Source organism: Anoplopoma fimbria, chromosome 15 (genome assembly GCF_027596085.1).
Source record: "Anoplopoma fimbria isolate UVic2021 breed Golden Eagle Sablefish chromosome 15, Afim_UVic_2022, whole genome shotgun sequence".
NCBI lineage: Eukaryota > Metazoa > Chordata > Actinopteri > Perciformes > Anoplopomatidae > Anoplopoma > Anoplopoma fimbria.
In genome coordinates, this window is record NC_072463.1 from 17146438 (window position 1) to 17172493 (window position 26056).

The window sequence follows — 26056 nt, forward strand, 5'->3', positions numbered from 1 at the left end:
AGTATAGATGACCTCGGTGACCACTTTTATCAGAACGCAGTCTCTAGAAATGTCTCAGAATCTACGTCATAATAAATTCATCATCAAACGTGTAGAAACATTCGTATTCACCATCAGGGGGGTTGGAGAAGGGGTTGTAAATGATGGTGTCGAGGGTGCAGGGCCCTCTGGTGGAGGGCACAGCAGGGAATCCTGGCACCAGACAGGCAAAGATAAGGAACTGCTCCTCAGCACAGTTGTCCCGCAGGGCCTGCAGCCACAGCAGGAAGAGACGGATCCCCTCGCAGCGGATCTAGATAGAACGAGATCGGGACGTATTAACGGACACTCAAAGAGTAGTGTTGTGGTGATTCATGAAGCTGGAAGATGGTGATTTGTGGCAATGATGACAATGCAAATGCTTACCTTGAATGAATTTCCAGTGTGTAGAAGCTTTTTCAGGATGGACCCTGGAAGGAAGAAAAATCCAAATATTCAACAGAAGTCTGCTACACGACAAGCAGGAGGAACCCGCTCGTCATCTTCGCTGAGGCAAATTGACATTAATGGCTGGTTCTCACAAACTAGTGGGGAGAGCAGCGAGGCTTCACTTTCTTTCCTGATGAAAATTAGCATCAGTTGGCAGTGACATGCATTCATGAAGGCAATCGGGTTCCGCTGTAATCAAACGAGACATCGCTCTGATTGCTTAATACACTGAGTGGAAGTGGGTCTGTGCGTCTGTGTGTGTGTGTGTGTGTGTGTGTGTGTGTGTGTGTGTGTGTGTGTGTGTGTGTGTGTGTGTGTGTGTGTGTGTGTGTGTGTGTGTGTGTGTGTGTGTGTCAGCCTGCAGACAGCACCTGTTTCTATGAGGTCCCTGAAGGCTGTGATCAAATTTATGGCTAGTTTTTATAGATATTTTATATTTAAGGATAAAACTGGGATTATATTAGGGGAAAAATTTGCTACACCCGAGGCAAGAAGAAGAAGAAAAAGAACTCTTGCTCAACTGAGTGATTTGACCTAGACACAATTAAGTGGTAGCCATTAAGAAGTTGCTGAGTTATTAAAGAAGTAAAGAAAAGCTGATGTGCTCGCATCTGAGTGGGCGAGTTTATGAGTGCGTTTGTCTGGTGCTTGCATTGTTCTCCTCTCGTCAGGTTCAATCAATAACATGTCTATGTTGGACACATAAAGAGATCCTTTCAAAAGGCCTTATGTTCAGGAGAGAAGGAATAAGAAGCTAGCCGAAAAAGGATGATAAAAGGTATAAGGATTTTCATTATCTTTAAATTGTCTGAGTTGTTTGTCTGTGACCTTGCAATCCTCAGCTAAAAAGGACATAACCACTACAAGTCATTAATGTCATTCCTGGGCTTCCAGACACACCACAAGGAATTTGTCCCAGGGTACTACAATGCTTTCAGCAATGCAGCCGGCCTGTAGAATGTAAAAAAAAAGAAAAGAAAAAATTGTTCAATTAAATAAAAACTTGTATGGCGAGCAGCTATAGAGCCACCACCGTGCATTCTTCAAAACAGAAGTACATAGTGAAAGCACCGCATCTTGACCAGTGACACGGGAACTGATGAGCGCCAAAGAACATTCAATGCGAGTTCAAGACAAGCCAAGAGGCAGCCTTAAGCCTGTGATGATTTGTTGTGCAATGACTGAAAAAGTGATGAATTTGTCTGGAGCATCCGACCCCAGATGAGTCTTGATATTTGCAATTGCAAGCCTGAGGGGAAGGCCAATCTCCAACAATGATCTAGACCTAAGACTGTTTGGCTGCCAACGGCTGACACACAACAGTTATAATTGGGGTTATCGCTTCTTGCAAAGGGGTTTTCCTTTTTTTTTGTGTGTGTGGGACTGAAATCATGGCAGCATAATTCAATTACTTATTTGCATTTCAAATTAAGGGCTCATTTGCATTTCCCATTTACATCCCCTCCTAAGACTAATTATTTTCTCTTCATAATGAAAGGCTTAGGCATGGCTGTGGTGAACATTTTTTTTGTCCTAAAGTGTATCTTGGAGGTTACAGAGGCACAAGGAGAAAGACGCATGCACAGTATAGAACTACCTCTCGGGTGGAACAGAGAGACAAAGCTTAGCATTCAAAGTATTTCATATGGTACAAAAAAGAAATACATACCTATACTGTGAAACTGCCATCGGTTGTAGATTTTCTCCGGTAGATGTTGCAGAATTTTCTGATGAAAAAATTGAAAATTATTAGAGTTTTAGCACATTTCAGTAGTAGGGCGTTTTTCCTTAAGTACTGACTGACCATCTCCAGGCTTTTTGCTGAAGAATACATTTTCTTTCAGAGCAGAACAATTAGTTGATTATTCAATAAATGAATCAAAAGAATATTAATTTATTTCATGCAAAAAATGTCAAACAGCCACTGGTTCCAAGTTTTTCTTTTGTGATAGAAAATTGAATTTGGGTTTTGGACTGTTGATCAGACAAAGCTTGCATTTGAGGACGTCACCTTGGGCTCGGGGGAATTTGTGTGCTGGCATTTTCCAGACCAAACAATAAATCGATGAATCAAGAAAATAATTAGGCGGATAATAATGGAAACAACTGTTGTTTGCGTCCCTATTTTCTTCAATTAATCCTAAAGAGAGAGGAAACAACATCTAACTTAATTTTGGTAAGTGGCACTATTTTTCCAAAGCAGTATACACTTAAGGCATGCAGTGTCCTTGCCCTTTCCCTCCACTTGGCCTCGCATGTCTGCAGATCCCTGTGACACCGGACGGCACTGAGAAATGTCATCACCTCGCCAACAACCGCTTTACAACTCAATTAGAGCGCCCTAACCTTTCAGCAGCCTATCATTATTCTTGAATGCAGCGACAGGTTAACTGGGTCCCTCTGGAGAGAGGGGAGGAAAAAAAAAAAAGTCTGGGGGATGTGTGCGCGGGTGCATGCGTGGGTTAGTTAATAGTCGGTGCACTGTGAGCAACTGATGCCCCCAATGGCTCACTTTTTTTTTTATCAAATCCTAATCACTGACCCAATAAGACTTCATGATTGTAATGTAGAGGTCAAGTTTGTCCTTTACTGCTTTACGTATACGGCTGTGACCCACTCAACCAGACGAACAACTCTGGCCGGCATTATAAAAGGCTCATCTGCCCCCGAGAGTGAGAAACACAGGCAGGAGAGGGATACGGAGCATTACAAAAAAAAGAGCTACAAAGATGAATTCCTCTCCAGCCACGGATGAAAAGTGCTACAGCAGCGTCTGAGTGAGGAATAAAAAAGACAAAAAGAAAGATGACAGAGTATGTGGGAAAGCTTCTGAGACTATGGAGCATTGTCTTATGGCATCCGAGACAAGAAAATGTCAAGTGACAGCTTTTATAATCAAGGATTTTTATCTTTGTTGATAAAACAATGGAAATAGAAAACATTTACTTAGACTGGATACAAATCTTTGGCAGTTTATAAAAATGTATTTGTAATCTTTAACCTATAAATAACAAAATTCTCTGTCATTTTAATTTAGTTTGTAATTAGTTTGCCTCTTTCTGTTGTTGACTTATACAACCAAATAATCTTCTTTTGTAGCTAAATCTTAATATTTCCACGATAGAATTGCTCTGAAAGATTGTATATGCCAACTTATTTTTGCCCTGTGCTACACTACATCATGCCGAGAGCTTTGGTGGTCCAGAAGTCATCGTGTTTTGAGTGTCTCAGTTTGTCAACAACATCCTTCTTCCCTCGTCAATCTCCATCTTTAACTTTCCCTTCTTGTCCTCTGAGACTAAATCTCTGTCATTATCAGTGACAGCGGAGATGTTGAAAGACACACATCACTTAAAGGGGGCTCTGGATGACTATCTCTGCTGTTCAATTTCTCTCTGATCCACAGACGTGATGGTATGCGTGTACAGGCGCGTGGCTGCACCTCGCTATTGATCCCGCATAGGATTACCACAACACCGTACAGGCTTCGAACTGGCCTCCTTCACTCCGTCTCCTTGGGGCAGCCGACACATTATGCTGGGCGGTAACACAGCGGGGTAGCCTGCTTAAGCTTTTCCCTGTGAGTGTGTGTGTGTGTGTGTGTGTGTGTGTGTGTGTGTGTGTGTGTGTGTGTGTGTGTGTGTGTGTGTGTGTGTGTGTGTGTGTGTGTGTGTGTGTGTGTGCGCAAGCAGACACAATAACACTTTCTCTCTCTCTCTCTCTCTCTCTCCTCACAGAGCACCAGGATGGGAGAGTGGGAATGAGATGGAGAAGCTAGCTCAGAAAGACTCCCCGCGGAGCCGGAATGGTCGACGCAACAATGAGGACTTTACTGGCTGGTATCAGGCGAATGGAGAGTCTGCCGGACTGAAGGTTGGTGGAGTTACTCTAAGCTGCAGTCGTACTCCGGCATAAAGATGGGAGCATTACTGCGGTACAACTACAGCCTTAACTCATTTACATGATCCGCACTTAGGTTTCCAGTCGCAGGGCCTGAACATGACATAGAATACACTTCTCCAAGAGGTGGTCCACAAGGGCTTTTTGATGGTGGGGACAGACATGCAGCACTCTCAGGAGAAATGTACTCATTTACATATTGTGTAGGTACTTTGATATAACTCAGAGATGATTATACCGTCTAAAGACAATGGAATCTCCTGACAGACACAAAGAACTATCCCACTAACATACAGCAAAGCCACTAACACAAGATGTCAACGCAGCAATAAGACAATGAACAGCAAGTCAATCACATTACAAAATGTATAAATAGCAATCCAAGATTGTAAAGCACAGTATATTTATATAGTGTAGGGAATAAAGTGCAATACTGTTAATAAGTATTATCTTTGCAATAAAACATACTTTGTTTGTAAGTTAGACAGCGACGCTAAAACCATCAGTTGCACAACTGCTTTGTTTAAAGTGCTTTACAGAGGAAGTCCAAACACTGCAGACCAAACCAGACTACTTATTTACATGTTAACCAAATTTCTAAGCTCGCCCCTCATTATTTGTTGATAAGTAAATTTAAACTGACAGTGCATTTCTCATATGACCCGAAAATATAATTAAATTTAACTTTTACTTTCTTGAGTTTTACTTTAGAGTAATTTATCAGAATACACTGAAGTGTGAGCAAAATAACTAAGATGTTTTCATTCTCCTCTGCAGCCAGTGGGGGGCAGCAGCAGAGTGCAAACAAACTCCTCTCCTGGCGACCAACAGCCGGTTACTATCGCCGTCAGGGTTTCCTCTTTGCTCTATGTGAAAGCCAAGCTGCAGTAGGCTTCCTCTAGGACCATTTTGAAATGTTTTTTTATGATTAGAACAGGGCTGGACAACAGAAGAAAGCTAAATGACGTACATTTATTTAAGAAAATATGCATCCACCAAGTGTTCTGAATTTAAAGACCCACTTTTTGTAGTTCAGTCTGCCTCATGGCTTTTGTCAAGTCCCCACTTAATACATTTCTAATGTCTTCTTACTTGTTTTGATCTGCTATTGGTTTTATTCTATATTTTATGACATGCTTACCTTCCTTTTATTGCTGTATTTCATTATGTATCATTGTCTTTTATGCACCTTTGTATGTCTTTAATGTATACCTGGATTGAGGCAGATCCTAACCCATCAGGCGTGTTAAATAAATAAACTGACTTGTCTACGATCTTGCATACGATGTGACAAAAATAGAAATCTATAAATTGTGTGGCAGAACTTTAAATCTGCTAGAGTTTGAAGGGTAAAAATGGGCACAGGTTAAAGCATATCCTCATTAAGATTCGTTTACTCAGTCGGCCCCAAGTGCACACCCGAGCTACACTTAGTAAATTTGCATTCATGCATTAACCAGTAACCCCCTGCTGGTGAACTGTCAGTCATAACTAGGACCGCATAAAGAGGAAACAGGGAGGAAAGCAAATCACTTAGCCAAATGGCCTTGGGTTAATTTTTCAGCAAACATGTTAGTCAACATGTAGAGGAGAGTTTCAGAGAATCAACCAAACATGTGCATCGAGAGGAATATGATGCCATTACACCCGGCAGAAAAAGACAGTTGACGGGTCTTCATGACACAGAAGGACGCTTTGTTTTTAATTACTTACTAAACATTTACAGACACAGCGCTGAAATTGTGCATTTCGGTGAGTCATTTAAATGAACAAGAGTCATAATGAACCGTCTGTTTGCCATGAGCTATGGCAGGTCCACAACAATATGGCTCATTCCTCCTTAATCGGGATTCATTTGTGAATGCTAAGTTTCCTGACTGGGCAAATTAAATTCTTTGGAACATATAGTCATTTGGAAATATCAATATCTTGCTTTTAGGCTGTCCTTTTCTCCCTTTTCTGAATTCCTCTGCATTCTGTTTTGGTTTCTATTGGTTTTCTGGAGATAGTTGTGCTGTCGTTTTGAGCCTTAGATCTCCATCTAAAGTGAAATATTGGTGGAATAAAGGTAAACCAGTCAAAAGACAACAGCTTAAATTCACATTTATACATCAAAGAAGGTTAACTAGGTATAATAATCAGGAAAACCCATGTAAGGCAACTCGGTAAGTCAAGTCTCAAATCTGGATGAGGGTTTTTTACAGGGCATTACGGCGGGAATTGAGAATGCTGAGTCAGGTCCGGATGACGGACGCAAGGTCACGCTGAGGTCATATCCTGGAGAGAGAGTGGATACGAACAGACTTCCCTTCTGAGTTTTGTTGGTCCCACAGCTGTCCCTTAACCTGTCCCATAACCTCAGTGGCACCAGCACCGAGCTGCTTTCAGACAGTGAGGGGGCATTTACAGTCATACGGGAGCGTAAACAAACCAGAGTCCCTCTGACCCAGAAAAACTCGATCTAGTCTTCTGACAGCAAAAACACAGAAAGTATTCTCATCTGGTTTCATTTCTGGGATGACACGTACGCACACCTGACGCGCAATTAGTATCTTTCTACAACAGCTTTTCCGGTTGCTTTCTCACTACGTACTAACAATTGCTTGAACATTTTCTGTACAGAGGCAAGACGCGACAAACGAGCCGATCAGAAAGAATGCATCTAGACTCTAATAGAAATGGCTACCAACGGGAAACAGACATAATCCCAATGAGAAGGACATCATCTCACACACCTGCCTAGCATTGACGCTCTAAAACTTTGCAAACATGTGTGTCCTGAAATGGCAAAAGCTTTTCTCCCTCAACTCTCTACCTTCACAAGCCTTCCAGGCCCCTGTGGCTCTTGGCAGCCTCCTCTTACTACTGCCCATCCCTCACTGACTGACAGAGTTTTCTTGACTGACCTCAAAGATCCTTTGTCTTCATTGACTGCCGAGCAGTTATATGTAAGTGCATTGCACATACAATTACTTGTCACGCCTTGATTACACAAAGATGTCCGCTGAACTTGTTATGCGACTTTTTAAAACAATTAGCAGCACCAGTGATAATTAAGTTGCGTTATTGCAACGGGGGGGCATCGCAGTATTTTCCACATTGGGACAATAAGACTTAACTTGTCATGTAAAAAAGGACATGGACATTTTTCTATTCTATCCATCATCTTGTATGATTCTCACAGAGATCAGGTCTCTCTCATCTCGTCAGTTCCGGTGCAGCATCACGAGCTGCCACGGTGGATGCCTTCGTGGCAGCCGACACAAAGGGATCCTGGAAGGGAATGGCTGCTGGTGGCGTTGGCGGTGGGGGTGGGGTGTTCAGCAGAGTTTAAGGAGGAGGGACAAAAAGATTACCCCCCTCTAGATATCTATTACTCACACAGGCTCAGCACTGGGGGAATCATACTCCCCCCCCCCTACGGCAAACCAGGAAAAAAAGGGGGTCACATACCTCATCATGACAGCAGAGTAATCCCCACATAGCCAGCTCAAAGCAAACACACATGCTGGAGACATGTACTGTATCGGCCAGCCAGATTTGTATGCAAGAAGGGACTCAGGTGACGGAGAGGGCAGGGGACTAGGATTCCCATGTGTATGGAGAAATGAGGAAACGACTGTGGATTTAGTGGGAAATTCTGACACAGAAAGAAGAGGGGACAGTGATGTGCTGCGTCGTTCCCATGAACCTGTCATACAGCGCTAAAGTGTGGCGCAAAGCACGGGGCCGCAAAATGGCCTTTGTCTCAGCCGTCGTCCATTCATAGCCACCGCTCTGAGGCTTTTTGGGAAAAGGTTTATGTTTTGGTTGGTTGACCTCTGTGACTAAAACAACTGATACGCACTTAGAAAAAAAGAATTATCCGGAGAAATTGGGTTTATGATAAAAAATGCTACAAATTTAAATTCAACATTGGCTTCACATGACTGCGCTTGTTGCAGAAAATAAGTTAGAACGCACAATCCACTCGCTTTAAAATGTAATGTTAGTTAATCATTTACTGCATTTGTCATGTCCCTGTACTACGCGATATCAGCACTGGGAAAACACTACACACATTAGTACTGCATGCTTGTGAGCACAAACGCATCCATTGATATCATATTCACGACCACATATCATCCAAGATGCCTAACCTAATGTGGCGTACAGAGAAAGTCTGCAGAGTGCAGCGGAGCTCAGGATCAAAGCAACTCTGTATCTGTCCTGTACACACCACTCAGAGCAAGCTTATCTTCTCAGCTCACGGGTAAAAGCACACGTTGGCACAGGCCGGGGCTAAAAGGGGACAAATGAGGGTTAAGCTGTTTTCAATATTAGTTTTTTTTTTTATATCCATAAATATGTAGGAAGCATGAATCCAGGCTTTATTTACAGGTTAGATGGCTGGATGTGTGCGGCCAGGCAGTCTTAGTGAGCAGAGGAGAAAACTACAGTTCATCTAGTGAGTTAGCCTTTGCTTATATTTTAAACAGATGCAAAGAACTGATCTCAAGGAGGATTTTCCATTTATTCAATTATCAAAATATCTACCAAACAGCAAGCTAAGAAAGCCCCATGAATTACAAACCTGAGCAATTGAGTCTAGCATCAGCAGACAAACAGAAATGCACAAAGTACAACATGCATCACCCGGACTGAAGAAACAAAAAAATGTGATGAATGTAACGTGATAACATTAAAATAGAGTGCAAGCTCTAATAGATAAACCTGCCTAGCAAATTAGGAATCCATAGCTAAAGACAGATAACAGCAATGTCTGGCCTGATGCTACTTTAACAAACAAATGAATTGGTCAGTGTGTCTGAATCCTAATTTTAAGATCTTCTCTTTCTGTGCTTTCTAAGCCAGAATGACTTACACTATGTTAGACATAGTGCAAGGCACGCTCCCACAGAGTTCGCCCAGGTGACCAGAAAAACTAGGACAAGACATACTGTACAAAGAGGGACGCAAACAGACTGCCCTCCATTTTTTTTTTTTTGATCTGCTGCCATCCTAACAGCCCTGCCCTGAGCAAATGTAACTAGAGAGCTGGCTGTTTGTAATGGAAACTGGAGCCGCCTTTGGAGTCAGGAGGGAAAACACAAGGTGGGGGACTTTAACCTGCATGTGCAACATAAGAGTGTTCAGAAGAACAGAGGGAGGGGCCAACCAACAATGTTTTGCACACACAGACACAAGGCATACCTCCACGATTTGCATGCACACCTAGGCTTTAGAAACAAGGAACGAATTGACAGCGTTTTTTTTTTGTTTTTTGTTTTTTCATCTGCACAATCTCCGAATGATTTCCAGGCTATTTAAGGCAAATTCAGGAAGTAGCCAGAGGTACATGCAGTATGGCACCATGGAAACTACGGTTCCGCCCCAGAGATCAGCAGTAAACAGGTTGAGGCTGTGGCAGCTATCAGTGGAGATCAGAGATGGAGACAGTAACAGAGTAAAAGGAGGAATGACTTACTTCAAAAATAAAGAGGATAGAGTCCAGCTCCTCCCTTTGAGATTTGTTCCCTGAAACACAAGGAGAGTACTTAGGGTTTTTAAACACATAGCTGGGGAGGTAGACTGCATTAGCCTCATCAATAATGCAACAATAATACAGGGCATTCCGTGAACAATTATTCAAAGGAATTTGTGTTGCCATGAGAGCATACTCCCAGAGGGATTTAACCCCCTTACCCCCAATAGTGTTGGAGTCTGGCTCACCACACAGAGTTATTCTGGATTTAACCAGAAATGTCTACTCTATGTGCTCTATGCTCATTGTTCTGTAAATGTGGGGCAGAGGGAAATAAAGCCTTGTTGTAACGTGTAGCATAGAGAGCAGGGAGAGGGTTAATTATTGAACCATTTGTGGGCAACTAGTGAGTGTGATGTTGGAAAAAATTCCAATAAAACTTTGAACTCACCTTTTAGTTTTAAGTTGCTTTCCAGTGTAATGAAATTTTCATAGAAGATAAAATAAATCTGAGAACAGTTGCTTTCGAAGAACGCCTTCAATTCACTCTTATCAATGATATCTGTGAAAGAAAGGGGAAAAAGTGTCAATAACATATAAAATGGAAAACAAAGTTGGCTACATGAATATAGAGCATTATACCTTTTTGCACATTAAATCTAGATCAAGGCAATGACTTCATATAGAAATATTTCAAAATGAAAACAAATTTTATCTAGAATTCTGTCAATCATATTATTCCTGCTATAGATTTTATTGTTGTTTTATAGGCAGAATAACAGTTAATGATACAATACGATAATACATCTTATTTAAATAAACAATAGATGAAGCTACTTGTTTGACCATTATATCACTTTTGCTGATGATTTACTTTCTCAGAATTTCTGTATATCTTCCCAACCAACAGTCCTCCATCATTGAATTGTTTTAAAGGTTAATATTTGATTTTGTAAGTATTTTTCAGATGTACTGGGATTGATAACACGTTAGTAGCGTGTGTCCATGTGTCAGTGTTCATCACAGTGTACAGAAAGTTGAATCAAACTGCGCCTACAAATCTTACAAACAAACTTCAAATTTGGAGACAAATGAATGCTTCTGAGCTGTCCCTTGGCTGTTATTATTTCTTTTCGAGCAGCTACGTGACTTGCTGTCTCTTTAACTAAAAAGTGACACTGTTTAACATCACTTTTGCACTGACGACTTTCCACTTGCTTCCCATTTCGCACACTACGTCTGTTTTACATCAAAACAAACTGCCTCACTTCCTCATACTGCCTAACTTCACTACCCCTCACCTGTTATCATTAGTGAGATGCTGACAGACTCTTTGGAGGTGTTGAGAAACACTTTTGCCTAAAACCTTTCTAAAACCTCTCTTTTCTTTTGACAACGTGATACAGTACAATCAATTCCTCTTAAATCTGTAGCGTTAGCGGTGGAAAGAGAAGCATAATGCAAGACTTCATGTACAAAAAACGATCATTTTTGAATGGGAACTCGCATCAATGTGCCTCTCCACTTATGTTCAACTCTGAAACGACATTTTCTTTAAAAGGTTTTCAGTCACCATTTGGAATGTTAGTTTGTCATTTCAGTTTAGATGAGTTCGGGGATTATTTCATGTGGTTGTGTGGTATAATGGAGATGGAGAGGTGTGGTCAGGATCAAGGCCAGGCTTAGGTACATTGATGGCAACACAAGCTCAAGCTGCAACTGTTAATGAGGGAAATAGGTAGTACATGTGTCAGAAACACACTGGCACTGACAAAGTCCCAAATTCTCCATGAAATGAACCATCATTTGTCATACTTATAACAACCGTGCTAATGAGATAGGCCTGGTCTGAATAATCAAATATAGGCCAGGAGGAGTCCTGGCACACTAACAGCAATTAAGGTTCACCTTCTGTTGCAATTCTCCCTCTACCACATGGCAAACTGGAAGACTCCCAAAAGCAGTCCAGCTCATGGGGAGTACTGGAATTATGTAGTGTGTGACAAAGATTCAGATGAATTATCCTTGCCCTGAGATTAAAGCAAAGATAATGATGATGCATGATGGGAAGATCAAGTCAAATGCACGACTGCCATTAGTTTTCCTCCTAGGCGTAGGAAAAACCAGCAAGGCATCGTCTCAGGATGCCAAGTGGGCGACTGGCTCTTATAAAGTAAAAGGAGACATATCTTTCTCGTTTCCAGGTTCATACTTGTATTTTGGGTTTCACTAGAACATGTTTACATTCTTTAAATGTTTGAAATAACTTTATTTTCCTCATACCGTGTGTCTCAATATACCTGTACATACTTTCTGTCTGAAACGCTCCATTTCAGCGTGTTTCAACGGAATTGCATTGCTCTGCAAAAGCTTCGCTCAATGTTTACTTCATGTTAGATTCCTATCAAATGTCATTAACATATACTGCAACTGGAAATAAACATTTAGAAATGTTTAATTCACATTAAAGTGCAAACACAGACATACACAACTTCACGTCCTAACAAACACTGACTGGAAAGCTTAAAGTGGCCCTATTAGGCTTTTCCACTTTTTCCCTCTCCTTAAGTGTGTTATATATATTTTTGTACATGTAAAAGGTCCATAGAGTGTAAAACCGGAAGTCCACGCCTAAAAGGAGTTACCCTCCCCCTCAGAAGCTCCTGAGCTGCTTGAAACGGCGCCATTGAATTCTCTCCTTCACTTTTGTAACTTTATGAGATCACAATGTTACGGAAGTGACTTAAACTCCTTCCGGCTAGTTTGGCCCTCAAACAACAAAAGAGAGAGACGGAGCTGAAGCTCCGGAGGAAGAATTTTATTACATGTGAAACATTGACCAATCCCAACAGAGCGGGCTAGCTGACCAATCAGGGCAGACTTTGCTTTCTGGGGGAAGGAGCAAACACTACAACGGAGCGTTTCAGAGAGGGTGAGAAGAGGTGCTGCAGGACAGCCAGGATGAGAAAAACAAGGCGGATTATGAGCATTAACGCATGTAAACATGTTGTAAGTGTAACTTGAGATAAAAATATGCACCCGGAAAATAGCATAATAGGGCCTGTTTCAGGAAAATTTTAATGGTGGGAGTAATGACTTTCCATGCAGAGACTTAGTCTTACAGCCAGTAAGAAGTGCACAGAGCAATTCTACTTATACTGGACATGTGCAGTTAACTGTAGAGAATGCCTTGAGCTCACACCGACACAATAATATTAATATATTATAATATAATATATAATATAATATTAATAATATTTCATGGGGGGGGGTTCCTGAATTCTTGTTAGCCTGCAAGCTCAGCAAAACAGTGGAAGAGAGTAAAGGAAACCAAATTCGGAGGCCGCAATGGTCAGCGTAGGTGTGTTGTTGTTGAGACAGCTTGAGCATGTTTGTCATGCATGTCACAGAGTGGGCTGCTGTTCAGATAAAACAGGTTTGAGCCAAATTACAGCCGACTTGCTTAATACTCTACATTCAGCAAACAAACTAAGAGTTGCGTTGGTCTGTGTTCTATAATTAGACAAATAATCAAGCCTGTCTCTTTAAGATCAGTTCCAAGGATAATGATGTAATGCCTAAATCAATTTTCAATTCAAGATTTGAACATGTCTAAATATCAAACCGGTCTGATCAGAGTAAACGTTGTACCTGTGTGCGTGAGAGAGACAGAGAAAGAACAGAGAGGAAGTGTGTATAAGAATTATACAGCTGATTTTAATATTGTTGCAGGCGTGACGAGTTGATGGGGGGTGGGTCAATTTCATATGTCATGCTGCATGTCACAGGGCCATCCTCTTATGCTCCACTTCCTTCAGACTCACTGCTCCCCATCTGCTCAAAATACCCCTAACCAGCCACTGCAGCATGACGGATGGAGGGAAAGGACTCAAGGGTAATGAAGATTTTCAAAAAAAAGACTACCAGCCTTATGAGAGCAAACAAGAATCTGAGGCAGATGCTCACCATCTTAGAAAAGGCTGACTAGACAATGATCAGCCTCCCGGAAGTAAAATTCAGCCTGAAAACAGTCAAACTCTAAAGTTCAAGGTGTATCTGTACTGACAGGTTCCTGTCCAGGCTGCATAAAGTATGCCAAGGGTCAAAGGTGATCATTAATCCTGTATCATGTATGAGTAAAGCCATCTGTTCACTAAATCTTTATACAGACAATATGAACCGAACAAGACGACATTAACAGAGTCTTTAAATTATTAAACAAAAAGCATTCAATTTCTAAATATTTCAGAATCCTTGTTTGTCTTGTGCATGCTAAAATATTGGATCAACAGAATATGATAATTAAAATAGCACTTGGCTGAATGCGTTTTGGTTACTTCCTATGATTCAGCTGAAGGGGGTACAAGTAAAAGGTTGTATATAAATAAACACCAGTGAGAAATATTCAGCATGAACTGTCTGTGACTAATGAATATTTGCTGACTAAAATCTCTCTTTTTTTCCCCTGCCCTCTGGTTTAAGTTTTACTTTTTGTAAAATAAATACTTGGCTGAAAGGATGAAGTTGTACAATGGCTGTCAGCATCGTGAACTGCAATATCCAGCGAGGCCCTTCACTCAATGGGCTCCTCTGCCTTCTCAGGTAACATCATGCGGACAGAGAGAGACAGAACCTGTTCTCCGGAGCCCTGGGAATTCAGGGGATGACACCGTATCCTCTGAGCCCGACAAGATAACTGTGGCCTTCAATTGACACCCCTCCGTCTGCAGTACTCGGTGTGTCAATGGCAGGGAAAAGAGTGCTGGATGAACAGCAGCTGTAGAGAGCCGTGATCAGACAGGGCCGCCATGGTGGGAGGAAAGCGTGTGTCTTAACACTGGCGACTGCAGCTGAATGAATCGAAAGCTCGGCTCCCTCGTCTTTCAGAACCCCTCTGTTTGAGGAGGTAACGTTAATGCCAACACTCAGTGATGGAGATTCACACATAAAAACACTTCTTATAGAGGGGAGAGAACTGAAGGACAGATAAAAGGGGATAAGAAAACCAAGCCAAGTTCAGTAACAAAACCAACCAAGGGTCAATTGTTGCCCTAAATGCTAGCTTAGTAATCCACTTCCTATTGACTGAGGCTAAATACTCAGTTATTGCCCTTCAGCTGCCTTAATTGCAGTAAAATGACTGTTCTGTAAGGGGATATTAAGTCAGCCTTATTGTTAACCGACAAAAAAAACGGTATGAACAGTGGACCGGATACTGCTGACGGTGATAACTTAATGATGCAGAGACCGGCAATCTTCCCTAGTGGATCAATAAACACATGCCAAACAGAGAAGCCGTGGCAGGTTTGTGTTGGGTGACACTGTTCTCCATTGTGAAATGTTTCCTGTTAAATGTCAGGGAAAGGCAGATGTTCCAAACCCCCATATGATAGGGACCAGCTGGAAAATAATAGTGTGCAGCCACAGCTGAGGTCCAAACTGTGATATTATGAAGGGCAGAAAAAACACGGCATCTTCTCAAAATGTTCTGTGGAAGCGGATTCTAGAAACATGTTTTTCATTTCCACGGGAAAAAATATCCCACCAACGTCAGTGCAAAGATTATGCCACTATTTTCCGACCCCTGGCAGCATCACGTCACTAAGGGTCTCACTGTGACTTCTGGGGTCAAAGGTGAAAGGGTGGATTGAACTGCTGAGTGCCACACAGTATTAAATAAACCTATGGCATGCCTTTGGTGCATAACAACTTTGCATAAGGTAACCACAGGACACCGTCCATCTGGTGGGCCAATCAGCATCATTTTAAGCTTCAGCTGAATAACGAGTGTCCCTTTCTGTTGCTTGCTATTCTAATGAACTGACGTTAAACTGGGTCGGCCCAGCGAGCACTAAGAGAGCGCACACAGCAGTGTGCACATAGGGCTTGTTAGCCTAACGGGTGAAGGTCATCTAGTCAGCTGAAGCCTTCGGTATATTTACACAATCAAAACCAAACTGGCCACTCTGCCCACAGCTCCCTGTTCAAACGTCATCAGCACATAATAAGTACTCACAGTTAATGTTCGAGGGTTGTGTCAACCCACATTTAACCCTCTGGACAACTTACAATGTATACCATTCAAAGTACCTCAAGCAAAACCATTAATATGCCACGTCATACTCAAAAAGCAGACTAATTAGGCCTTTGATCCGACACACACTCATTTGCATTAGCTCTGGGCTAGCTTACACTGCAGGTGCACTTTATTCTTGCCAGAAAGGAGATGGGGAGAGAGAAAAGACTGATAGGTTTCTTTGGCAGTGCGCTCAGATCAGACACAGAGGACTCTTTAAGAGCTCCGGCAGAGGGATGCCTGGAAGGTGCCAACACATAGTAGGAGAGATGAGGGGGTGGTAGCTAATGTGGAAGCTAATGGATGCAGCATAGATGGTGCTTCCCTTCTTAAATGGGTTTCTACAAACAAAGAAGGACCAACTTAAAGAGACTGCATGAGATTGATCATTTCAAGGACAGAGGGATGTTTTATTTTTTTTATTGGCAATTATCTGGAGTTATGCATGAGGGAGAACCCAGAAGGAACAGTGACGGACACGGTACTTTAACCAGTTCCAAAATCATACTTATCATCGATTCCAGTTTCTACATTTAAATCTTACCCTTTTATAATGAAAGAAATCTACACATTTAGCTGCTTTGCATTTTCAGTCACTAAATACATTTTCCACAATTTTCAATGACCACATTCCCCCCCCATAGTTTTTCAATCTTGTCTTTCAATGTTATACCTTCACTAAAAGAAGTTCAAACACAATACTTAAATGTCTATTCAATTACACCATATTGTATTCTATGTGCTTTCTGTCATGTTTTCTTTGGCCGCAGAGAAGACAAAAAAAAGAAAGAGCTGATTCATGACCAATGGCTGCGTGAGGAAGTTGATATGTGACCAACGTAAAATGCGTTTAATCATAAATCTGTTGAAATCAGCTGAGGAGGTCAAGTGTGTCACATGATTCAATTTAGAGTTACAGTTACAATGGCTAGTAGCAGACTGTATGAGCCTCGTCTAAGGCCTTGATAGCACACAGCTGATTCTGACTGTGTTCCAAGCTGTGCCAGCCTGGAGACGTCGATCATAATTCATCACTCGCTGGGCCAAATTGATGTTCCTTATCAGGGGGTAGATTGGAGCCCGTTCACTTAGTTTTCAGACAAGAGAACCTTCTTCCATGAATTGGTTTAACTTGTTAAACTTTCAGTTTGCAGCATAGCACAATAGTAGACCAACAGCCATAAAAGCCTTTAGTGGGCTCGCCGCTGACAAGGCGCCGCAGAGAGTCAAGGAAAAAATATGAATAACTAGCTTGGCTATGCAGTTTATCATCCTCTCTGAGCAATGCATCCACAGAGAATGATTAACACACTGCCAGGCTAAAGCAATGGAACAAACTAGCATGCAGCTCTATCTGAGTTGACAGAAGCACAGCATGGGCAACATTTCATATAGCCTCAGGTATGGCAGTCCGTAATAAACTAAACCTTATTGAAATTGTCAACAGGCGTGTAATGGCTCTAAAGAACTAATGGGAAGCTCAGGATAAATGTAACAGCAGAGCTTCATTATATTAGATTGTGATTCAGGGTTCAGCACAAATTGCAGCTGTATTAAAACAAATCCAAGAATTGCAATAATTATGAACAGGGCTTTTCCAGCAATCACAACACTTATGGTGCATAATATAATTTCATTACGATGCCACTGTGCCAAACGCTCCATGAATGCCACTCAACTTGCGGTCTGTCTCGCTGTGTAACAGATTGGGGACCATGGGACTACAGAGAGCACAGTGGGAAAGAGTCATGGTAGAACTGGCAAAGCCTGACCTTATCCCAGTCTGAGCTAACACATTAGAGAGTGGCTTATTTCGGCAGCTTAGCACTGAAGAGCTGCTAAACTGGCAACTTTAACTCTTCATCATCAGGTGGCACTAATCTCCTCATCTTTATCAACAACGGGGTTTCATTTGTCTCCCTGTTAAAATGAGTCCGTCTGGACATACCCCTTCTCCAAAACGAAGGCCAGCAAAAAATATCTCAAATTGAAAGTGGAACTCAAAGCATTTGTTTCACTGTACACAGGGATATAAGAATATCTACATTGTTGCCTAATTCACCTTTCCTTCCAGCAACTCAACATATGTGCAAGAAACTCGTCCTACAAGTTACATTACATTACATTACATTACAGTCATTTAGCAGACGCTTTTATCCAAAGCGACTTACACTGCCGAAGCTCCTCTGAATGGAGAACTACCTTGCTCTCCACTACGCCACAGCCGCCTCCAAGTTATTCTTATGTTTGATTATTAAGGGGAAAATTGTTTGCTATAGTTAAATCTTGTGCTTCATGTCTGTTTATTTACAATGCTAATATGAAAATGCAAACTGGTGAAAAGAAAGGGTGGCCTGGAGCATTTTATTCATTGGTAGCATAAGACAAAACATCAGCCATAAATAATGTAATAGCAAAAGGGTAAAAAAAAGTAAAACAAAAATAACTATATCAATAAATTAACCACCAAGAATATTTACTTATAACTTAAAATGAAAAGTAAATGTTGAAGGAACAGCTCATTTTATTGGTTGTGGTGATTGCCATTAAACTTTAGCAGTTCCATCACTTTTTTACATGACAAATGAAATTACCAGGGGGCTCGCAGAATGGAATACATTAAATAAAAGATAGAGGAGCTGCCTTGAAAACAAACGTGTATATGTAGATATTTTCTATCGACCTAAAATATGCCCTCTGACAACTCTGTGTAGCAATCTGCTTGTATTGTAAGCCAAGGCTAAGTGTTTATTTCCTTTTGGCTTTGAACCTGAAAATCCATAGCAGATTAGTGGGAGCTTGGACATTCAGAAAGGCAACATGAAACATAAATCCACTTTGAGATCCTATCTTCATAACAAGTCGCATCCCAGTAAACTGCAGCTCTTGGGTTTAGGTTTGGCTATTCTCAAAGCGTGACAGGTACACAGTGGAACTAGACAAACTGGTTTTTCGTGTGCAGTGTAAAATTGCGCACAACAAGAGCACTGGCGTCTTCCTATCTCTAGCTCCCAAGCAGGCCAACAGAGGAGATAAAATAAAGCCTTTCATTCATAACCATGTGATTTATATCACATCTGAAAAGTGTTTTAAGGAAGCCATGAACAGTCATACCACAGACCCAAAAACAGAAACCTCTCAAAAGCTTTCTGTGCAATTTAGAAGGACTAAAAACCTCCTAGAGGTTGACGAAATGTTTTTAGAAGTCATGTGTTACGACATGCAGCCTAATAAAATATAAACGTATAACCAGTTAGCTCTGATCCCCCTCTATGAATAGTGGTTTCCCTGGAAAGAAATGAAATACTAGGTAAAAGGTCTTCCAAGTATTAAGCAGAAAAAGTCTTGAAATAGTTAATGATTACTCTTTATATACAAGTGCAAATGAGGAAGGACACAAGATATTGAAATAGACTCAAGTATTTATGTCATGCAAGCTCCAGACCATAACAGAGTCTGCTCTTTGATGGAGACTGATAAGAAATGACTTAGCTTGCCTTTTGGTGCTTTAAAAAGAATACCAAAGCAAACCATAATTCAAACCCGTGACATCACTGCAGAGGTTGTTAACTAACAAGACCTGATAATGATTTGACACATAGCCTTTGTGGACCGCAGCATCCACTACGCCATTGAGATCCAAGCAGACACTATGAGGTTTTGGTGAGCCAGCAACCGTGTTATATTATTGTTTTATCATAGTTTGCTATTTTAAAACTCCTGGGAATGCGGCACAGGAGTTTATTTAGAGGCCACCCAATTTGGGCTTTTTAAAAGGCTGATAAAACAACAAGAGTGTGGAGCTTAAAGACGATTAAGAGCCGAAAGTGTCTCGTTATATATTCCGGTGGTAACTTTTGAGAGGAAAAATGATCTGAAAACGAGTCCGATATGAGACGAAATACCGCTCGTCAGCTTGCTGTAAAATCAGCTGTTCCTACAACAGCAACATTTTCTCAACCTATTGAGAGCAAATGCTCTGAAGGTTTTTTTCATGGAGTATTACATAAATACTGTTTGAGATAAAAAAAAAAGAATGATCTAAAAAAATCTAAATAATAAATATCTAAAACGTAATTTTAAGTCTGTTGTGCATTTACTTTGTTACTTATGAATGCTGACAAAATTAACATGGTTTCATCTTTGTTAAAATGATGACGAGGTACTAATATTTTACTTTCGGAAGTGGGACAGAGGACAGAACTTGGACTCTTTTTTTTTTTCACCAGCACTGGTTCTAATGTAATGTGATGAGTTTTATTTTTTTATTTCAACCAATTTACAGCCCATCAAAAAAAACACAATAAGGCAGCTTGTTTTTAATTGAGATGCGGACAAACCCAGATTCTCCATCTCAAGTAGAGCTTGCCTGATATTGGCAGTCAGATATTACCAGTTTATAATGGTGAATTTGGTCACGGACATTTCACTGCAACATTAAGCCCAATCAAGTCATCTGTATTTAGTTCTTTAAAAAAAGTGCACTCCAAATAAAATAGTTATAACTGCTGATTTTGTGGATCATTCCTTATTTCTTCTTTCAAATCTTCTTCTCAACCAGCTCTGTAGATCTCATGCCAAGGGCAAGAGCTAAGATGTCAAATGCCAAGACCATAATGACAGAAGCTGTTACCGTAATAGGCAACACCACACATAGGCCTGTTTATGGCCCTCTAGTATTGCCTAACCTCAATAGCATACACTCTTGCCTTAAAGACTATTAACAGTGTCATTAACAAATGCCGAAATGATAATGTCTTTACCCTCTACTTGTGAAAGTAGGTTTCATACTGCTTCAAATGCTGTATTTTTATCTTGGCCAATGGTGTAATTGAAAACATTTTGACAGATTTTATTTTCAGTCTATTTGTGCTAATCAGGGTCGTCAGCAGCTTCAACTTCTGTGTGTGAAAGGCTGAAAGGAAATAAGAGAAAAAGCCTCAACATCCTAAAAAGTTTTCACCCTAAAGCCCATTTGTGATAGCTCACTCTGGTGGTTTTAACACTTGACGAAAAAAGAAAAAAAACCTCAAGAGTCAACATCATGTCTACACAGTGCGTAATAAAAGATTAAAAGATGATAAGAGGCTGACGTTATTCACACGTCTAACCGGAGTGTTTTACAAAAAGGGGTGAATCAGAAGTCGAGTGATCTCAGCCTTTACTTCAGCCACACAGAGGACCTTGTTTGAGAGCCCTTCCAGTGTTGTGCACATTGTTTCCTCTGGTGCTTCACCTTGCGATTTCCTCTTACACCAGCAGCGCTTTCAGTTGACCAAGGCCTCAGCAACACTTGGAGCATGCACATTGAGAAACGTAAGGTGTAATGACACTACATTTCATTTATTCTAAAGATGAGTACAGATCTTCCTTTAAAAAAAAAAAAAAAAAAAAAAGAAAAAAAAAAAAAAAAAAGCATTAACTTTGGCCACAAACTCACACACCTACTCTTAGAAACAAACACAGCTGACTGTTGTCACTAACAACACCTGCACACATTCACTGTTGTTCCCATGCAGTTCACCAACAGGTCCAGGCTGAGCTTGTTTACAGCAGTTGAAGAGAACAAAAGGAAACAAACAAAAGCTCTTTGAGATGTAGCTGTATTCAGTTGATTAGGTGGTGTAGTAATTTATCCTTCAACCATAGGGCCGATGCTCAACAGATTGATACGTGTTTTCCTGATTGTTCTAACTGTTCTATTTTTTTGCATTTACCCACTTAGTCATTATATTCACAATACTGATGATTATTTATCAAAAATCTCATTGTGTAACTCCAGCAGCACTGACTGGTCTTTGACCTCCCCACGGAGGGAGCAAGTGAAAAATCGCCTCCAGGAATCAATAGGTATTCCCCCAGACCAACGTTTTTCCTTTTAGTTTGTACAATCAAATTAGTGAAAGATGTCTGACATCTCTATTTCAGGCATTGGGCCAATTATATGCAAGAAACAAATGCAAAACGACTTGGGACCGTGCTAGAGAACGACTTTGAGCAGGAAATAGTCGTTTGTGCCTCCATTGAGAGAAGCAGTGAATGATCAGGTGGTTTACTGGGCTCCTGTAATTAACAACCTCGGCCAAATCCAGCCAGGCATGAACAGCAAATTAACATGCAGCCGCTTTCACACTCTATCCCACAGGTCTGCTCAGTGAGTGAGCAGAAAACCAATACAGTGCCACTCTGAAAATAGCCCAGACCACAGATTGTACTTTCAACTCCAATACCACCGATACTATGACTGGTTTCAACAAGCTGGTTTAACAGACCTCTGGTCCTGGAACTACACAGAAAATACTTGACTAAAATATCATACAGCATAACAGAAAACAAATCGTGAGGCATCTACGACACGGTAAACAAGTTGCCAATAATTCAACTTGTTTACAAATATTGGTAGGACACTTAAATTTTGAATTTCCGAGCGCCCTTGACAATTTAAGATGACATTTAAAGCAAATTCTCTGCCATTTCAGGTTATGATAGTCTTGATTAATGTCAATGAAATACACTATAGCTGTATACATTTAACAAACATATGAGGGAATCAAGTCAGATTTGTTTTCATCCAGGGCAAATGTTATTCTTGCAAATCTATTGACTGAGTAGGATTAAAAAAAAACTAAAAAAACTAAAAACACTGTCAGCAATTAAATGAGGCCAGCTACATTTCCTCAAGTCCCTGTCCTATCCTCACAGCACCCCATTTCTCATCACTGCTTCCTGTCCACACAGGAAGCAGCAGCACCAGGAGGAAGTCTTTCCTTAGCTGAAAGCGCAGTGAATTCAGCGAGGTTAGGAGGACATCAACGTGCAGGCCCTTCTATCAGCTGCTGGACAAACAGACCGGCCTTATCTCTAACTGCACATGAGCCAAAGAAAAACAGAGAACGGGTAGAGCTCGGTATTGACCTCCACTTTGGTCGCACTAGTCTTGACATTGAAGGTGTGCTACGATAGCAGAAAGATCTAGGCTCGCCGTGTTAACAGCTTTGTTCGAGCAAACTGAAAAGTGTAGAGCTGATACTGTCTGTCACAGCTGTGCCACTGTGCAAGAAATCAATAAAACGGCACACATGCCACTATGACCCATGCATGCATCAGTCAACAAATAGTTCAAACCCTAAACATCTAAAAGATACCAAAGGTGATTCCTTCTTTCCAATAACTTCCACTGCTACTGCAGACATAGCTTCACTGTCAAGCTTTGCCTTAAAGTGCATAATTGCACATCAAGTGTAATATTACTGTGGTTCACAGTTCTCATGCCTTTATTTTACTTTGAATATTTTGGTATAAATATCACAATAGATAATATGCATTAAAACTCAGTTTTTCATTCCAACATTTATTTTTTTATTACCTGTGGACATTTATTTAGATGATACATTTGTTCATTAATATAAGTGCACTGCAGACAGAGTGCAGATCTACTTGAACATATAGACAATGGAGTGCTAAATAAAAGGTCATTAAAGTTCAGCAATGTTGTGCCTCATTTGTTATTATAATTAAGTTGCCATTATCAGATGCAAAAAAACAACAACAACAACAACAACAACAACAACAACAACAATATATCTGCATTATACATCGGCCACTAGCCATCAGCCTCCCAGCTCTCCAAATATCATAATCAGCTATTGACAAAAGCCATATTGGTCAACCTCTAGCATAAATATGATGAATCAATCAGACTGGATATATAACTGCATTACAATCCTTACGAGATACAAACTCTTCTGGTTCAGAGCAATACTTGAGCATAAGTGACCTACTTTGAAATTCTGGAGGGAAAGCACATTGTACAGTATATTGCACGTATAATGAACCCATTGCAGTTTTCCTCCATATCTCACAATTCCCTGCTGACAACTTTCTGCCTTTCCACACTCTCCCAAAGTACCTACTGACCCCGTTTTATCTATGAATAACAAACATATGCTCTAGTCCTCGGCACTATGAAGGTTATCTGGGATGGAACAGAACAAGTCTACTCAGGTGGGATGCGCTGAGATACAGTACCAGTCAAAAGTTTGGACACACCTTCTCATTCAATGTTTTTTCTTTATTTTTATTTTTTTTCTACAATATTGAAGACATCCAAACTATGAAGGAACACATATGGAATGATGTGGTAAACAAACAAATGCCAACAAACCAGAATATGTTTTATATTTTAGATTCTTCAAAGTAGTTGAATGAGAAGGTGTGTCCAAACTTGTCACTGGTACTGTATGTACACATGCATACCTACAACACAGCTAAAGTCATACTACAGAGTCGTTCCTGAGTCATGTGGATTCAGATCAGCAAAACAGAATGCACATAAATGATTTAACCTGTATGTCATCTGCCGTCTTCTTACATTGTGCAAAGGGGACTCCACATTCAGACTCACAGGGGGACAATGTAATCCACCGTAAGACTCTTTAAGATGGATCAATGAATGACACCATGAATGTGGGTTGGAAATAGGTTCTATTATGTGTGACACAAAACTCTGATGCAGGCTACAGCAGGGAAAGTAATGTCTCTTTAGGATATTATTAGTATTATTATATTCCTTTATTGATCCCCATGGGGGAAATTCGGGTGTTGCAGCAGCTCAACTACATAGAAACAGATAATAAATAAAACATATTATACAATAAAAATACAATTAAATAAAAAATAAATAAAAACAATGAATAAAAATAGTAGAAGAAATGTATAAACTGGGACAGCAGCCCCACTACAGTGTTGTGCCTGTCATAAATACAGCACTTCCTTGTCCAATGAAAGAAACAAAAGGAGATCACCAATTTAGTGTCTTTATGTTTACATTTCTGGTTAATTCTCCACATTAAACATCCATAATACAGAGTGACCTGGCAGCAGATCAACCAGCTACAGCTATAGAGGACAGATATAGTCTCATTTATCAACAATAATACAGAAGGAGCCCTGTGTGTGGGGGGCAGAGGCAGGATGACAACAGAGGCTGTGGTGGAGCACCGGCTAGCACCGGCTAGCTAGTTAGCCACAAGGGGGGCTAGCTCACACTAGCTAGCACACATGCCTGATGTTACCACGCGAATCAAATCAATGAACACGTGTGGGTGAGTGGCAACACGTCCCATCTCGAAGGTGTTTTTTTTATGTTTTAAGTGCGTACGTATGTGTAACCTGTCAGCCCCAAAAGCGTGCACGAGTCCGCGCAGTGACAGCCAGCTAACCTGCAGCCCTTGTTTGAGGCTAGCTGTCGTTAGCTTCCGCCAGCTAGCCCCGCAGCAGCAGAGAGCCCGGTGACGTCACACTCACCCAGCAGGGACCGGAGGTGCTTGAGCCGGGTCAGCACGTCCTTCTTTGGGTCCAGAACTTTCTGTGTAGATTTCTTGACGTCTCCATGACCCCTTCGAGTGAACATACCGCTGGTGCGATGCGACCGTGGACGCTGAAATCACCTGTGTCTCACCATACACCGATACACCGAGCCTCCAGTGCGACCGTCCCCGTCCTCACCGCCTCTCTATGCCTGCTCGGTCAACATCGGGCCGATGGGTGGGCGGAGTCCTGGGGCTGTAAACACGGAAGCAGCCTGGCGGGGGCGTGGTCAGAGGAGAGCAGGGGAACGCCCCCTTGTTTATGAGCCTCCACCTTGCACTTCCAAGGGGTTTGTTTTCATGTATATATATATATACAGTACCAGTCAAAAGTTTGGACACACCTTCTCATTCAATGGTTTTTCTTTATTTTAATTAGAATTTTTTTCTACATTGTAGATTAATATTGAAGAAACAAAAGATTATTGTGTGTAAAGTGTTTTTTGAGTCAATTTATTATGAATTTATTGGGGAATATGTAGCACAGAAGTACACGATCACCTGGCTTGTTATTAAGGTCCCTAAAGTGGGCTATGTTTTATTTTCTAATTTTGTGTCTGAAGGGATTACATACAGTACCAGTGAAAAGTTTGGACACACCTTCTCATTCAATGGTTTTTATTTATTTTTTCTACATTGTAGATTAATATTGAAGACATCCAAACTATGAAGGAACACATATGGAATGATGTGGTAAACAAACAAATGCTCAACAAACCAGAATATGTTTTATATTTTAGATTCTTCAAAGTAGTTGAATGAGAAGGTGTGTCCAAACTT

General features: G+C 40.9%; 1 protein-coding gene across 3 annotated transcripts in view; it reads right to left on the minus strand.

Annotated features, from left to right (window-relative positions):
* Positions 1 to 25429, minus strand: part of ralgapa2 (Ral GTPase activating protein catalytic subunit alpha 2) — a 92812-nt gene extending 67383 nt beyond the window's left edge. For all 3 annotated transcript variants that reach the window (XM_054614587.1, XM_054614585.1, XM_054614586.1), the window contains exons 1-6: positions 25215 to 25429; positions 10284 to 10394; positions 9836 to 9885; positions 2138 to 2195; positions 406 to 449; positions 112 to 292 (exon numbers count right to left, since the gene is read on the minus strand). In XM_054614587.1, coding sequence (XP_054470562.1) covers positions 112 to 292; positions 406 to 449; positions 2138 to 2195; positions 9836 to 9885; positions 10284 to 10394; positions 25215 to 25320 — 550 coding nt within the window. In that variant the 5' untranslated portion in view covers positions 25321 to 25429. The remainder of the gene's footprint in view (positions 1 to 111; positions 293 to 405; positions 450 to 2137; positions 2196 to 9835; positions 9886 to 10283; positions 10395 to 25214) is intronic.
* Between the last annotated feature and the right edge of the window lie 627 nt (positions 25430 to 26056).